Genomic DNA, 17,566 nt, shown 5'->3' with positions numbered 1-17,566 from the left:
TAAGACAAAATTTATTTGATGTCAAATACAGGGAATGAGTCAAGGGAGGAGTCAAAGATGATGCCTTAGCTTAGACTTGAACATCTGGGTAGATGGTGAGGCCTTGTACAGGAAAGGAGGAAACTTGGGGTGGTCTAGATAAGAAGTAGTTTCCATTTTGGACAGGTTAGATTTGAGGTGCTCATTAGTGTTCCTTTACAGTCATGGAATAGATGAGATCGCTAGGGGGAATGTGCAGATAGGGAAGGAAAAAACCTGGTACTATGAAGAAGAGTGCTCTAATATATCTAAAGCTGACCTGTCTGCTTTAACCTGTGGTATTTTTAGTTAACTGAATGAGATTTGAAACCTTAGGATGAATTTCCTTTTTCAGTAGTCAAGTCTTTTGAAGCTGTACAAAAAGTTGAGATCACAATCTTTGCAATTACTGACCATTTTGCCACATACTTAGAATTAATTTTTTTAAGAGAATCTTCATTTTGATATTATATGATGCCACAGATATGCTTTACTAATATCTTTTGTAATTATGAGGCAGTGTGATTTAATTGAGAGAAGATTTTGATTAAAGCCTGGGTATGAACCCCATTTTTTCACTCAATCACTGCATGACCTTAGGAACATTGAATAACTTTTCTGAGTCTTGACTCCTTTACTTAGAAGATGAGAATAATAACTACTTTGCAAGCTCAAACTAATAATAAGGTACAGTGGTAAAGTTAAGGTACAGTAGAAAACTCTCTTGGCTGATATCCACTTCATCATATATGTAACAACATTAACTAGTGAACTAAATTGCTGTTCGAAGACTACTCACCAGTGTCCAAAGCATTCTACATGCCCATGTCTTAGTCTACTCCATTCTAATATTGTCGTCTGTCACTTGCTTTACAAGTGTCACTATGTTTGCTCCCAAACTAGGTTATGCCAGTTACACTTGTTTTGGAAATACATAAATAAATATACCAGTGATATATGAGTACAGACAGAGAAAGTTATGATTTCTTTCAAAACTGAATTGGATACTTTGGAGAATTTGCTATTGAAGTACATTTGGACAGACAACCCTGAAATAATAGAGGGAATACTATAAAAATCTAGAAAACTCTGTATTTGGATTGCTTGCCAAGTGCCTTTAAATGCTTGAACCACATTAATGAAGCCAAAAGTGGAAATTGTAGATGATACATTATGGATGTGGTTTGTGTAAGAAAGACATTCAACATTGAAACACTCCAATCAGTGTGCTCATACTTTAAAATAAAAATCTAAAAAAAACTTTGTATATTCCAGATGAAAAGTCCAGACAAAATCCTTGTCCTTCCTTAGGCCTCAGACCTCTTAAAAATCTCAGGAAATCTATGGACTGTCTTCCTGGAAAAGACAAACACACCAGATCTTGCAGATAATTTCAGGGTGCTTAGGAGCATACCTAAAGCCTATCTGTTGACCACAGACGAGGAAGCTTTGCCTTAGGTTCTCACTCTTGACCTACTTTCATCTCAGATTGATGAATTCGATGACTTATCAGTGTTGATGGTAATATTTTGTTTACTAAAGCATTTAATGTTTTCTTAACGGATATAGCATATATGACTTTGTTGCTAAATTATTTTGTAAAATTTTGCTTACAGGGAAAGCAGTAAATCAATTATATTTTACAACTGTATTTGTAAATTACATTTTGCAGGCATGACTAGGAATTTTATGTCACGTGAACATGAACTATATAACTGAACTAAAAATATTTAGGACACTGATGGGCTAAGCAATTCGCTGGTGATATTTTAAGGAATTCCTCGTTCCTATACACTTAACATTAAAATTGGTAGAAGATAATAATTTTACCTTAAACTTTATAACATTGTATAACATGCTAGAAATTATATAGAGAAAATGAGCACAGCTTCCTTTAAGTTCTTTAATTAGAATAAAATATTCTTTAAGTGCCATAAAGTCATAGAGAAACGAAATGTCATCTATCTCTTTACTTTCTGGCAGGCTACACTTAAATCATCCCTGATAAGTAAGAATGTTTCTGTTTTTAAAGACTTCCAGTGAAGAGATTATATAGCTTTAGTTAGCAATTGTTTCAAGTGTAATACCACTGTGAAAGTCTCTGAAAAGTCTTATTTTATGTTTATCCTAAATCACTAATGATTTAGGGACTCATACAGGGAACTCATACATGTTCTGTAATGAAGAGAAAAATTCTCATAGATAATACAGAGTTGGATCATCTTCCTGCATCTTTCCTTTATTCCTGATGGGAAATATCCTGACAGAGAAATAAGGAGTTGCAGAGGACTGACAGGCAGGCTCTAGGAAGGTCTCAGGGGATAGAGTTGGCAAAATCACTTTTCTCTCCACCCTTTAATACCTTCTAAAATTTCATTCAGAAGTGAGATTGAAGGAAATGCCTAACTGAAAAATATCCTTTTCTTAGCCACTTCAAATCCTTTGTGGAAAGAACTAGAATATAAATAAATCTAAATAAATAAAAATAACCTTTATCTAAAATATCTTTTGTGGTATATTCCTCAGTAAATGTTTGTTGAGCAAATAAGAAATAAAATTTTCTAACTGCCAGGTTTTCTGTAGAAATTTACCATAAATCAGCAAATGTTTATTGATACCCTATATGTAAAGCACTGTGGTAAATACTATAGAAATTAAAAGCAATCCCCTTTTTAAAAGTTTCCACTATACTTGAGGAAGTGTGTGTGTACATATATGTTAGGTATGCTTACACACACATATAAATGACTGATTAGCATTATAATAGAGAATTGCTTAAATGTCTTAAATGAACATAAAATAGGTACCAAAACTTTGATTTGAGAAGAGAACTGTCTGGGTTAAAATGAACTGGAAAGGAGGTATAGGAGGAAGAGGGTGCCTGGGTGTCTCAGTTGGTTGAGCATTCGATTCTTGGTTTTGGCTCAGGTCACAATAAGGGTCGTGAAGTCAAGCCGCATCAGGCTCTGCACCAGGTCTGCTTGAGGTTCTCTCTCTCTCCCTCCCTCTGCCCCTTTCCATGCTGGTGCACACTAGCACGTGTGCCCTCTCTCTCTCTCTCTCTCAAATGAATGAATAAGTGAGTGAATGAATGAAATCTTTAAAAAAAAAGGGGGGGGCAAAGGTGGAATCTTAAAGAGTGGGCAGGATTTCAAAGGGAAATCTAAAAACGAGGATACAGAAAATGACATAAACATGAGCCTAAAGGTGTTACATATATGGTTAATGTGTGATATAGTGAGAACCTAACCGAAGTGGAAGGCTCCTATTGGAGATAAGGTTGGAAAGAAATATTACACAAAATTTTGGAGGATGTTGAATGCCAGTCTCAGGAATTTGGATTCTTTTGTCCATTGGCAGAAAGCCACTGGAAGTTATTGTTTAATAAACAAAGCAAATTATTAAAGTGACTTAGAGAAGTACATTCATGATGTATGGGTTAGAGATGGAAAACCACTGTATTAATTGAGCATTTCTATGTGCATTGTGATACACTTTACATAATTTTTTCACTTGATATTGAAAAGCTGAGCATTTGGCTTTTGAAATAAATCTCAAGGGGCGCCTGGGTGGCGCAGTCGTTAAGCGTCTGCCTTCGGCTCAGGGCGTGATCCCAGCGCTCTGGGATCGAGCCCCATGTCAGGCTCCTCAGCTAGGAGCCTGCTTCTTCCTCTCCCACTCCCCCTACTTGTGTTCCCTCTCTTGCTGGCTGTCTCTGTAAAATAAATAAATAAAATCTTTTAAAAAAATGAAATAAATCTCAAAATTAAGTTATAATAACTTGAGTTGTGAGGGGGGCCCCTGAGTGGCTCAGTCAGCTAAGCGTCCAACTCTTGGTTTCAGCTCAAGTCATGATCTCGCAGCCATGAGATCGAGCCCCACTCCAGATTCTCTCTGCCTCCCCCTCCCCACTGTTGTGCATTCTCTCTCCTCTCTCTCTCTCAAATAAATGAATAAATAAAATCTTTTTTAAAAAAAAGAACTTCAGTTTTGGTGGTAACACTGTATAGAAGTGAAGAACAGATGCAAGAGACATTGCAAAGGAAGAGTCTATTTAGAGTCTACATGTTGCATTTAAGAGAAAGTGAGAAATAGATTTGAGGTGTTTAACCTAGGCAGTGAGGGCAGAGATGTTGTTGATATAAAAATTGAGTAGCAAGATGAGAAGTAGGTTTTCAAGGAAATGCAAAAAGTTTAGTATTAGGCATGTTGACTTTGAATAAAAGACTGAAACTTTAGGGAAGAAGTCAAAAATAAAGATATAATTTGTTAGGTTTTTAAGTGAATGTGTAAATTTTTATATTCCTAGAATATCTAATACACAAACTCACACGTATATACTCTTCACTTATTCATTCAACTAACATTTAGCTATCACCTGCCATGTTGCAATGTAGGGGAGTGGTTAAGAGCACAGGTCTTGAAACAAAAGGTCTCAGTTTTTGAATTCTGACTCTACAACTGGACTAGCTACATGACCTAACTTTATTTTTAAATTTCTCTGTTTTTAAATGTTCTCATATGTAAAACTGGGGATCTCAGAGGGTTATCATGAAAACTAAATAATTTAAATAAAACACCCAGAAGTGCCTGGCACATAGTAAGCACTATGAAAGTGCTTGCTGTTATTATCACCATCATCATCATCTTTGCTATTACTTGCCAAGCTCTATTGAGTACTAGATCCTAAGGATACAAAAATGAATAACAAACTTTCTCATCATCCAGTGGGGGTTACGGAGCTTGATACCCAACAGCATATTTACACAGATTAAAAATAACTGAAAGTTAATCATTTGAATCTTTGTGATCTTAAATTTTGTGGAAAATTATTACTATCTAATAGTACTTGTCAGAAATTATTACTATCATGTAAAATGCCATGGCTAAGTGAATAGTTTAGGTATCAAATTATGCAGTAGGTGTTTTCTGAGAAGGTCTTACATAAACTCAATGTTGGCTAACTTTATTAGTAGGATCATTGTATCATCTTTTTTTTTTTCAGGATTTTTATTTATTTATTTGACAGAGAGAGAGACAGCCAGCGAGAGAGGGAACACAAGCAGAGGGAGTGAGAGAGGAAGAAGCAGGCTCCCAGTGGAGCAGGGAGCCCGACCCGGGGCTCGATCCCAGGAACCTGGGATCACGCCCTGAGCCAAAGGCAGACGCTTAACGACTGGGCCACCCAGACGCCCCGATCACTGTATCATCTTAATTTCAGTAGTACTCAAAGGTTATTTCTCATTAGCACTAATGTACATAACTTTACCTTTAATTACATTTGGTCTAGAAGACTGGCCACTTCCACCAGTTTGCCTTTCTTCGTTTTGTTATGTTGAGGAGCAGCAGTAATTTTAAGCTACACAAGGTACTTGAAAGTAAGCACAGTAATTTATTCTACATTATTATTACCACCAAAAGAAAGCGAATATAAAACATTTGGGTTTGTCTGTCACAGAATCAGTGATAGATACTCAGTGTCCTCATAGAGTGTCCTCAGTGGATGAAGCCATTTCCCTCTTCGTTCTGTCATGGCAACAATTACGTGTTTACTACCATATACCTTGTACTTGGCACCTAGTGTTCAGTAAATATTTATGGAATTGATTTGTGGATGACATTTTATATTCTCTCCTGTGTATAACAAATTGCTTGCTGATTTTACAATTATTCATACACATATTGGTCACATAAGGGACTTACCAAGTTTTTAGGCTGTGCAGCTCACCTGGAAAAAATTCAAAGCCGAAGTTATTTTAGAAGTGTTAATCTGTTGATTTCTTTAAGAAGCAGAAAGTCAGGGGCACCTGGGTAGCGCAGTCGTTAAGCATCTGCCTTCGGCTCAGGGCGTGATCCCAGCGTTCTGGGATCAACCCCCACATCAGGCTTCTCCACTAGGAGCCTGTTTTTTCCTCTCCCACTCCCCCTGCTTGTGTTCCCTCTCTCACTGGCTGTCTCTCTCTGTCAAATAAATAAATAAAATCTAAAAAAAAAAAAAAGCAGAAAGTCAAAAGTCAAAAACCAATCCTGAATTAACTGAGTATTTTAATACTCAGAAATTTGATCTTATTTTATTTTTTTTAAGATTTTATTTATTTGACAGAGACACAGCGGGAGAGGGAACATAAGCAGGGGGAGAGGGAGAAGCAGACTCCCTGCTGAGCAGGGAGCCTGATGCAGGGCTTGATCCCAGGACTCCGGGATCATGACCTGAGCCGAAGGCAGATGCTCAACGACTGAGCCACCCAGGTGCCCCAGAAATTTGATCTTTTTAAAAATTATTTTTAAGACTGCATTGTTTCTGGGATGCCCAGGTGGCTCAGTCGATTAATTGTTTGCCTTCGGCTCAGGTCATGATCCCAGGGTCCTGAGATTGAGGCCCACTTTGGGCTCCTCCTCAGCAGAAAGTCTGCTTCTCCCTCTGCCTGCTGCTCCCCCTGCTTGTGCTCTCTCTCTTGCTCTCTCGCTGAGAAATTAATAAGTAAAATCTTAAAAAAAAAAGACTATATTTTTTCTGTATCTGAGACTCTTTAAATTATCTTTGGCCAAAAGCAAGATAATCTTATGTTGGGAAAAAAGAAGAAGAAGGAGAGGAAGGAGAGGAAGAAGAAGAAAAGAAGAAGACGATGACAACCAGCTCTCTGCATAAGATAAATCCAGCTATTAAAGTATAAAGGATATGAATGTATAAAATATAGTGTATATACAACCAAAACATAAATACCAATTCTGAATATACTACACTGAAATGATGTTGGAGTGATTAATATTACCTTAAATTTCCAAAAATTGAGTTCCTCTAAGAAGCACTATATATGAATCTTAAAACTGTATACTATAGCTAAGAATCACAATAGCTTATGAGATTTTATAATAACAAATACTTCTGTTTAATATGAATGTATGTTCATTTTAATGCCAAATAATTCCTCAAGATAATAATATTGAAAACACTTAAGTGCTTTTAGAATATATGTGTGTGGGATTTTTTTGCTTTTTCTGTGTGGTAAAATATACATAAAATTTAACATTTTTATAGTTGTGATAAAATACACATGAGATTTACCATCTTAATCATTTTTAAGTGTACAGTTCAGTAGTGTCTAGTGTATTCACATTGTTGTGCAGCTAATCTCCAGAATACATGTGCATTTTATGAATAAATAAATGAGTCCTTTAAAATATGGTCTATTTAAAAAAAACTTTATTTTGCACATAAGAAGGTATTTTTGTTTAAAACATGAACATATATCTTACTAAAAAAGATTCTGTTTTGTTAGATTTTTGAACAATGATATTAATGGCTTGGTGTTGGGGGGGGACTCTCTCTTGATTAATAGGAGTGAGCTGAGTCGACAGAAACTTCATACCCAAGAGCTGCTTTCTCAGCTGGAAATGGCAAATGAAAAGGTAGTTGAGGTAAGATAATGACTCTCCCGGGAAGTACTTTCTGCTGCAGCTTGATACACATGTTATAGAATTTTACCTGAGCCAACTCCAAATTAATTCTCTACTTGGAAATGACCATACAGAGGTGAGTACTCCTTGCAGAGAAATCATCCATAACCCTAAAAATCCACATTTTATAATGTGAATAAAAGCTTTGAAAGTCAGTGATTCATCATATGTAAATGACAAAAGGTAGAGCTCTTATTTCAGTTTCACCAATATAACTTGTGCCATGTTGCAGAAAATGTGTTAAAATCCCCTTCATTTCTAAGCATGTCTAAGATTATATTTTTTAGCCCATTCCTCTTATTTTGTTTTAATTCAACACATAAGATATGTAGAAATTACTTTTGCCTCCTGGAATATATTAAAATACTCCTTCAGATTAATGCTTTAGAACTAAATGCAGCAAGAGCTCATCATTTTTCTCTTTGAATCTTTAAAAAACGTTAACATTTTCTAGATTATGATTAGAGCTTTCTAGAACTCTGTTCTTCATTTGATGTTCTAACTTTGAATGTATTTGTTGGAATTTCATTAATTGGCTATATGGTCTGCTATATTTTTGTGGCCATCTATAGAACCATAATGAAATCATTACTCTTAAGTTTCAAAGCATTATAAATTGATATGAGCCATTTAGAAAACAAACAATAGCCATTAAAATACTCATTGTAGTTTTCAAAACTTCCAGGAATCTGTACTTAAGGAAATAATTTAAAACATGAAAAAATTTAAAGGCAGATATTCAACACAATAATGTTAGTAATATGGGAAGATCAAGAGCAGCCAAAATGATCAATTGAAAAAGAACTGTTGCATATATTATGATTTACCTAACTAGAACTGTTCCTTAACCATTATGATAGTGACACAGAAAAATACGTATTGTATGTAGTCTAATGGTACCTATGAAAGTGATTATTACAGATGATGGGATTTTCCTCCCAAGTTTTTTCTAGTGTTAATGATGTGCCTTTTAAATTTAAGACTACATATTTAAATATCTTGGTAAATTGCAACAGCCAGTATAGTTCTCTTCATAAAATTTAATTTTGCTTTTGGGCACAATAGGAAATACAAGCAGCTCATTTTAGCAGTATATTGTTATTTCAGTATTTTATATTACTAGGCTGACATTCACTGTTACCACTTACATGTTAGGACCTGAGAACTCTCTCTAGTTCTTCATAGAAAGTGTGTTTTTCTTACTATTCCTGATTAGACTGGTGTTATTCTCTCAATTCAGACAAGTGCCAGAAACCCACATACTAATTCTAGTTTTACAAAAACTTTTTTTTCAGGCTAATAAGTATGGAGAGGACGAATACATTTTATAATTGATAGTTTCTTTGAACTTGTCTGCATGACAGCATGTTGTGACAGATTTATATTCATTATGTCTGTGTAGTTTCCTGGGGCTTGTCTAACAAAATATTACAAACTTGGTGATTTAAACAACAGAAATTTTTGTCTCACAATTCTGGAGGCCAGAAGTTCAAATCGAGAAGTCAGCAAGATTGGTTCCCTCTGAGGGAGAATCCGTTCCATGCCTCTTTCCTAGCTTCTGGTGGCCTCATGTGTTCCTTGGCTTGTAGATGGTGGTTTCCCTGTGTCTTCATGTGGTTTTCCCTTTGTCCATGTCAGTCTCTATGTCCTAATTTCCCCTTTTTATGAAGGTACTAGGCATTTTGGATTAGGATCCACCCTAAAACCTCATCTTACCTTAATTAATAGCAAAGACCCTGTTTCCAAATAAGGTCACATTCATAAGAACTGGGGATTAAGACTTCAACATCCTTTTCTAGGGACATAATTCAGTTCATACCAATGCCTAATAACTCTGTTGATGATCCTAATATCCTCTAACGTATACAAATGCATTGGGGAACATGTGGAAACAGAGTTCTTCCCCCTTTTAAGTAATACCTTTAACATACAAATCATTTAAGACAAGTCTATCCCTTAAAGATCAAGACTTCTAGAATGAATATTTTCTGTTCTTTGCACTTTAATAGTGGCAATGTCAAAATTTCCCTAGAAGCTTGCTCTCACATAGTAGTTCTGAATCACTAGCAAACAACATCACCACCACTGAAGAACTCGGTAGGAGTGCAGATTCTCAAAATTCATGCCATCCTACTGAAGCTGTGGTCAGGAGGCCCAGCAGTCTGTGTTGTCATATTCCAGGTGATTCTGAAGTGGTGTTCTGGCATCTCAAGGTTAATATCAAATATTTAAAATCTTGGTCTTCTGATTCACTTTGATTTTAGATTTAAATCACTTTCTTTGGTAACATGTAGGGAGGAAAGAAAACAGTGTAGTCAAAGTATGAAACCAGTTTTGAACTTTGAAGTTCATAATTTGGAAAAATGTTAATTTGGAGATTTATTATCTTTGCCTTTTATAAGGAGTAAAGTGATATTCAGATTTTTCATTGATTATTCCACAAAAACTTTCTGTGTCACATGTGGATTTCTAACTTGTTTGTTTTATATTTCCCCATAACAGAATGAAAAACTAATTCTAGAGCATCAAGAAAAAGCCAACAGGCTTCAAAGGCGCCTAAGTCAGGCAGAGCAGAGAGCGGCTGCAGCTTCCCAGCAGGTAGGAGGGAGCTTCCTCATGATCCCTAGAGAGTGAATAGTCTGAGTAGATCAAAGACAAGAAAAGTTCCTCAAAAGTTCCCAGAGACCTAGTAGTTTTATTTTTACTTGATTAAACTATTTAAAATTAGTCTCTTTAATATTTGAGGTTGAACAAGTAAACTTTAAAAACAGAAATAAACACGAGTCTTCTAAATTGACACCTAAATCTACAACTGTGCTGTCCAATACGATAGCACTGGCCATAAGTATCAGTGTAAATTTAAATTAATTATTAAAATTAAGTAAATTAAAATTTGAAATCCTCATTACACTAGCTGGATTTCTTTTTTTTTTTTTTAAAGATTTATTTATTTGAGAGAGAGAGAGTGCACATGCAAGTAGGGGAAGGGGCATACAGAGGAGGAGAGAATCTCAAGCAGACTCCATGCTGAGTGCAGAGCCCAGTGCAGGGCTGGATCCCACAACCCCAAGATCATAACCTGAGCCGAAACCAAGAGTCAGATGCCCAACTGAATGAGCAACCCAGGTGCCCCACACTGGCTGGCTGTCAAGTGCTCAGTAGCCATATGTAACTATGGTCCTCATATTGGACATCATAAATAGAACTCTATGATCACAAAAAGTTCTTTTGGACAGCACTGCTCTAGAATTTTGTTCTGTTTAGGCATGATCACTGACAGATTAGGAAGTAGAAAACATTGCTTTGAATGTAATATTTTAAATTGCACTAACTTTGTTTTTATTGTAGTTTTTAAATGGAAAAAGATGGCTTATAGGTTAAGTTCATTTAATGCACATTTGTATATAACCATATGACTCTAAAATACTGTATAAAAGTTGTCCAATGGGAAATAGAGTAGAAAATGCAGAACATCAATAAAATAGTAAGGGGTAATTACTCATAATATACACAGATCACATAAAGGAAATGGGCAATTTATTCTACAGTGGGAGCAATAGTCCCTCCCTCCTATTAGGAGCAATGTGAGATCGTCTAGCGATTATAAAGATAGGCTGGAAACAGATACAGATAGGCAGGCAAAGAAACCATGTTACTACCTTATTAAATATGTTTGGTTATAAATGTACTGTTTCAATCAAAATTAATATTATGCATAGATATTATAGTATTTCATACATAGTACAACAGCTCTAAATACTCACTGAATTCAGTTTATGTATGTGACATTTACAGATTTTTTTGAAATCTTCTGATATGAACAATGCATGGCACTTAAAGAAAATCCAGTAATTTGCCCTTCTATTCCCCTCCCTCTTGAAAGTAATTATAGCTTTATCAAATAAATTTAATTTCTTATTAAATTATGAATTAATGGATTTAGTAGTTTATCATTCAAGAAAGCATTCATTCATTTAGATTATAAGTTAACAGGAGCCAAGGTGTACTGGGCAGGATCTTAAAAGTGTAGGTTTTGGTACCTGGCACATAGCCTGGTGCCATTCAGCAGCCATGTGATCTGGGGCAGTTTCAACTTTTCTAAGCCTCAGTGTCTTCATGTTTAATGTAGAATAACAACACTTCCCTTATAGAGTTACTAAGAAATCAGAGGAATTAACACATATAAGCACTTAGTGTAATCATTAAGTGGTTAGTAAATACTTAGTTATATAAGAAGTTAAATCTCTACATCACAATCCTTAGAGCTTCAAGTACCTTTTTTAAGGAATATGGTAAAGAAAATGCCTACTTAAAATCAACTACCTTGAGTTCTATAGTAAAAAGAGTACAGTTACAGAACCTTATTTAGATAATCCAGTTGGCATCTCGTTTAGTCTCCTTCCTGACAGAATTAGACCTAAACAGCCCAACCCTGATGTTTTTCTCCTGTTTCTTAAACTCTCTAATGACAAGGATTTCACTCTTCTCTTTGTGAGCTTTTTTTGTTTAATGTTATGTCAGTAACCACTTTACGTTTTTTCCTTAAGCTTTTCTCCTTCCATCCTGTTTTCATTTGAAGATGAAAAGTAATCATTCAGCATTCTCCCCATCCACAAAAGGAATTATTCCCTGGAGTTAATTTTTTTTTCTATCTTAAATGAATCCAAGTTATAAACTTTCTTTATTAGACATATATTCTGTTTTTTAAAATTTTTTATCTTTGCTTTCTCTGAATTTTTTCTAATTTTCCCATCTTCCTCTAAAAACTGGAAACTGCTATTAGAAAGACTATCTCACTAAGGGCCTGATACTTAATGAAACAAAGGAGTGGAGTTAGAAGATTATGATTTCCTCTATTGTGCACATCAGACGTCCAGTACAGTCCAGCATCACATGCAAGGCCTGCATTATACTGAGTCCTCTGTGCTCTGAATGTGCTATTCTGATCACCTTTTTCTGTACATTCTTCATCCATCTTTGGACTATGGTTGTATGTTCTAAGTGTATTAGCCTAAACTACTGAAAGCCATACTGTATTCTTTTGACACTAAAATCAGTGTGGTGAAGCCTTCCTATGCAAGAACACAAAACCTAGGAACTATGAAAAGAAATTAATAAATGTGAACATGTAAAATTTCAGATGTCTGTATTTTAAAGTCATAGTCAATGACGATCTGAGAAAAATATCTGCAATACATGTGACAAAAGTAATATCCTTAACATATATGTAAAGAATGGCTAAGTCAACAAATAAAGTGCAACAGTACAAAAGACAAAGAATAAAAAATATTTACAGAAAAGTAAAGACAAATGACTTTTAAACATTTGAAAAGATGCTCATCCTCACCCATAAGACAAATACAAGCTTAAACCACAATCACATATCATTTTTCACCATTTCACGATCATGTCAGATCGTAAGTTTGATAATACATTATGCTGGCACTTCCGCACATCACTGATATAAATGTCTGTTGGTGCAGTCTCTTTGGAGCCCAGTGTGGCAGTATCTCTTAAAATATTGTGATGTACATCACCTTTGACCCAGTCATTCTAAGAATTTATTCTGCAGGTGGTATACTTGCACCTGGGCAAGTCTGTGTAGGGAAGCATGTCAAAATACTAATTGCAGCATTGTCTATAATCTTAAAAGATTAAAAGCCATCTAAATGCCCATCAATAGGAAACCAGTTAAATTATAGAGTATCAATACAGGGAAAGTTTGCTGCTGTTAAGGAGAATAAAGTAGGTCTCACATGGAGTCATTTGTAAAGTGGATCATTTAGAAGGAAAAAAACAAGATGAAAAGTGTGTATAATGCTTTATCATTTTTTAAATAAAAAGAGGTGATGAAATGTATGCATCTATTCTCATTTAGAATTTATTTCTAGAAATATACTTAGAAAATGGAAATAGTGGTTATATCTAGAAAGAGGGCTATAGAATGAAGGAAGTGGTGAGAAGCCTTCTTTATAATGTATACTCTATTGTACTATTAGGGTTTTTTTTACTTTGTATATATAATATCAACTCCAATTGAAATTTGAAGACTATTTACCTATTAGAGCTTTCTTACTATGATTTATCATCATCTTATTACCAACCTTGTGTTGTGCTTAGTTTGTATTTTACTCACTTTTCTAGTTAACTTTTTATCTAGATGTTTTTCATCCATCTGTGAAATATGTTTTGGCATTCTAAGTACTTACTGTATATCACTCTGAGCTATGGAATGTCATATTTGACATGCATATCTCTAGCGCAATACAGGTATTTTAAAGTCTCGAGTAAAACAGACATGAACACCAAAAATGACCTCTTACAGGAACCCCTCCAGTAAGATTATTTTCAATAATTTTAAGTTGTGATGCATTATTACTTTGTATTAATGTAAGATTGTCCATAGAAAAAGTAACTACTTACTGATTGTCTATTTTAATTGCAGCTCAGTGTGATTACAGTGCAGAGAAGAAAAGCAGCCTCCATGATGAATTTGGAAAATATTTAAAAATATTCATAGTTCACTCACAGACCTTTAGAATTGGGAAAGCTGTTGGACTAGAAGTGTATTGAAATGGTGAAAAACTGCAGAGAATGGTTAAGGCTTGTGTCATTTTGCATAAGCATTTTCCATTCTGTTATGAGGGTTATTGGAAACCAGAACAGTGGCAGCTTCCTGTAAGTAAAGAAAATATAACCATATATTGAGCTTCAGTGGAGAATAAAGCCAGCTGAGAAGAATTCATTGCCTTCATCAACGTGTCTATTTTTCAATTCCCCTTTCTTCCCTTGGAAGAGCATAATAATTTTCAAACTATCCTAATCATGAGAAAGAGATTTTTAAGACAATGCTAGAATTTTAATATTTCAGGTTCCATGATTTGAGAATTTTACATCTAATTGTTACTCCTAACCCATTTTTTTAAGTTCCCAAGTATCCATTTTATTATAAACTCATAAATGTAATAAATTATGCACTTTCTAAAATGATGCTGTCATGTATTTTAATGTATAACTGTAGTGATTCATTTTTAATTTACACGATTTCCAGTATTTATCAAATATTGATATTTAAGAATATGGGAGGTTTTGTTTTTTGTTTTGCTCTGTTACTCAAAGCAGTACTAATCAAATGGAATCTTCAAGTCTGAGAACGCATGGGCACTGAACTATTGCAGTCTAGCTGATTTTTACAGATCCACATAGTTAGCTTCTCTGCTCCTGGTTTGAACTTAGGACACCCTGCTTTCCGGTGATGAGTGCAGATAAGTTTGCATCTGGCTAACAAGTTAGGAAACTATTGCAGTGGTCCAGATAAAAGATAATGAATTGAGTTTGAAGTGACATGAAAACATTCATTTGTAAATATTCAAGCAACCGTCAGAAGCTTAGGACTGGTGCTAGGGAGTCTTTGGCACAGGACTGAGAATTGAAGCCATGGAGTATAGGAGCTTGCCTGGAGGCTTTATCTGATGTGGCTGACTTCCTCTTCCCCTCATTTCTTATGCTGTAGCTCTAATGGTGGCCTTCTGCTTCCATCGGTATATCAACCTTCTTCCCCGCAGGATCTCCGTGCCTCCCTTGCCATCTGCATGTTCTTCAGCTCACCACTGCGCAGACAGCCCTGCCTCAGAGAGCCTTCCATCCTCCACACTAGGTTAGGTCCCCTTGTATTTCTCATAACAGTGTGCTGGATTTTTTATTCATAGCACTTGGGAAAATTTGTAATTAACACTTTTTTTTTTAAAGAGTTTATTTATTTATTTGACAGAGATAGAGACAGCCAGCGAGAGAGGGAACACAAGCAGGGGGAGTGGGAGAGGAAGAAGCAGGCTCATAGTGGAGGAGCCTGATGTGGGGCCCGATCCCATAACGCCGGGATCACGCCCTGAGCCGAAGGCAGACGCTTAACTGCTGTGCCACCCAGGCGCCCCAGTAATTAACTCTTTTTGAATTTTTTCTTCAATGTCGTCAGTCTGTAGACTCCTTAAGAACAAGACCCATGTCTGCTCTCCTTCTTTGTATTCTTAGCAGCTCAACATAGTTTCTGGCACACAGAGGGTATATTCAATAACTGTTTTGTTCAAAAACTGAAAAAGGATTTTTAAGGACAGGACCTTAGAAAATGTCTTTATTTTGTTGAATGATTTCAGGGAGAAGAGTCATTGAAGAAGGCTGAACAGGAGCAGTGAGAAGGCTGTAGCCAAGAGAATCCAATATGACAAAAACTAAAGGAGGCAGGGATTCTGGTCCTATGTGTAGGAGGGGACAAATGGTTGCTAGTGTCAAATGCAGTGATGAGACGAAATAATACAAATATGATAGTTAAATGATAATTAGGCACTTAGCTTACTTTCATTTCCTAAGAATTTTCCATTTGATTCTCTAATGTAAATTTCTTCCCATGTCATTCACAGACTAATTTCCATGTAATAAGAGTTATGTTCATATTCATCTTTATAGAACATAAAATTTATTTTTAAAAACTTTTAATTAGAAAAGATGTTAGAATTATATCATACAAAAAAAAAATGAGACTGTAGGAGGAAGCTCTTCAGAAACTAACGTTGTAGACAAATATAAGTGTGATTGTCCTTTTTCAAGAAGAAAATCTAACTTCCCAGGCTCATTTCTTCAAGGTAAATCTCTCTGCATAAGCACTTTCTCCAAACTTTGGCCATAGGCACCTACTCTTTACTTGTGAATATTGATAACCCTCTCTCCAGTCGGACCTCCTTCTTGAATACTTAGATAGTTTCCAAGTGAGGGATAGGCTACTAACAGGCAGAGGATAGGCCTTTCTTACCTCTGCTGAATTTGAACAGACTTAAACTGTGTTTACCAACAGAACTGAACATACATGGTTATTTTTGTTTCAGAGAAGTTTGTTAGCTAATGATTTCCAATGTAAAAATGTAGTGGAGTTTTTGACTTTTCTCATATTGGTCAGTCTTGCCTTCATTTACAAAGAGAGTAAGTATCATTTTTCTGTGAACTGTATTTTAGGAGACAGGGGAAATGAATAGGAAAGAGAGAAAAGAAATGATGTAAATCTGAAATTGAGGACAACACAGCCAGTTCATTTTATTTATTCATGTTTCTTTATTTGTGTCTCCCTGAGGAAGAAAAGAGATATGATTACCTCTTCTTCCCTTTGTATACAAATATGCAAATTGGGGCAGCCAACAATCTTCTAATTTCTCCTCTGCTGTGATCACTGTAACTACCCCAAATATGGGAGAACATTAGCAACAATTCAGTCATTCGTTTATTCAGCAAATATGAATATTTCATAGCTGCACAGTCTGCCAAGCCAACTCCCAGACAAATCAAGGAAGAATGAAAAAATACTTTAAACATTTTGGTATAAATTCTGTTCTTTAACCATAATGTATTTTATCAATTTTTCCAAAATAGCAAATCTGTAATGGGCTTTTTTACAAACATTTTAATCAAAAATAATTAGGTTTTTTTTAGTTTATTTAAAAATGTATATATACATAGAGATATGTGCACAGAGAGGAGACAGACACGGCAGTCAGCACCCCAGTGTTATGTATGAAATCTGTCCCTTACCAGCCCTTCAGACTTGTTCAAATGTGTGCCTTTGGGGCAGTGTTAACTTATCTTAGTATTTATACAGAAACTAAATAAATATGTATATACTTAAATAACAAAAATCATAGGACGGGTACGAAGGCATCTTTACAGTAATTTTTTATAACACTGGCACTCACCCAGCTACCAAGGAAACAATCTACACTAAGGAAGTGGTCTTGTAGCCCAAGGGTTCACCACAGAACGTGCTCACGTGCCCCACTTTCCTGTAGACACTCCCATGTACTAGCTTCAACACTACTCTGGTTTCCTCCACTCAAAAAGTAGACTGGAATGTAAGCATGTGAGAATAACATTATGGAGCTAACTTTGAGTCTTCTCTAGTTTATTTCTTTCTAAATATACATTCTTAAAGTTCACTCTTTTTAGAAAACAAATTACTGCTGTTATTGGGCACCGCTGTTAAAATTCACTGCGGTGGCGGGGATGAGGGTACTCCCCCTAGAGATGCCCCAATCCACTTTCCAACAGT

At 35.5% G+C, this 17,566-nt stretch overlaps 1 protein-coding gene across 4 annotated transcripts in view; it reads left to right on the top strand.

Annotated features, from left to right (window-relative positions):
• Positions 1 to 14,463, top strand: part of SCLT1 (sodium channel and clathrin linker 1) — a 193,736-nt gene extending 179,273 nt beyond the window's left edge. For all 4 annotated transcript variants that reach the window (XM_026499334.4, XM_057310066.1, XM_057310067.1 and 1 more), the window contains 3 exons: positions 7,359 to 7,437; positions 9,979 to 10,074; positions 13,922 to 14,463. In XM_026499334.4, coding sequence (XP_026355119.2) covers positions 7,359 to 7,437; positions 9,979 to 10,074; positions 13,922 to 13,984 — 238 coding nt within the window. In that variant the 3' untranslated portion in view covers positions 13,985 to 14,463. The remainder of the gene's footprint in view (positions 1 to 7,358; positions 7,438 to 9,978; positions 10,075 to 13,921) is intronic.
• The last annotated feature ends 3,103 nt before the right edge of the window (positions 14,464 to 17,566 follow it).

This window comes from Ursus arctos, unplaced genomic scaffold (assembly GCF_023065955.2).
Source record: "Ursus arctos isolate Adak ecotype North America unplaced genomic scaffold, UrsArc2.0 scaffold_11, whole genome shotgun sequence".
Taxonomy (NCBI): domain Eukaryota; kingdom Metazoa; phylum Chordata; class Mammalia; order Carnivora; family Ursidae; genus Ursus; species Ursus arctos.
The sequence above is the reverse complement of the archived record's forward strand: the minus strand, read 5'-3'. Positions and strand labels throughout refer to the sequence as shown.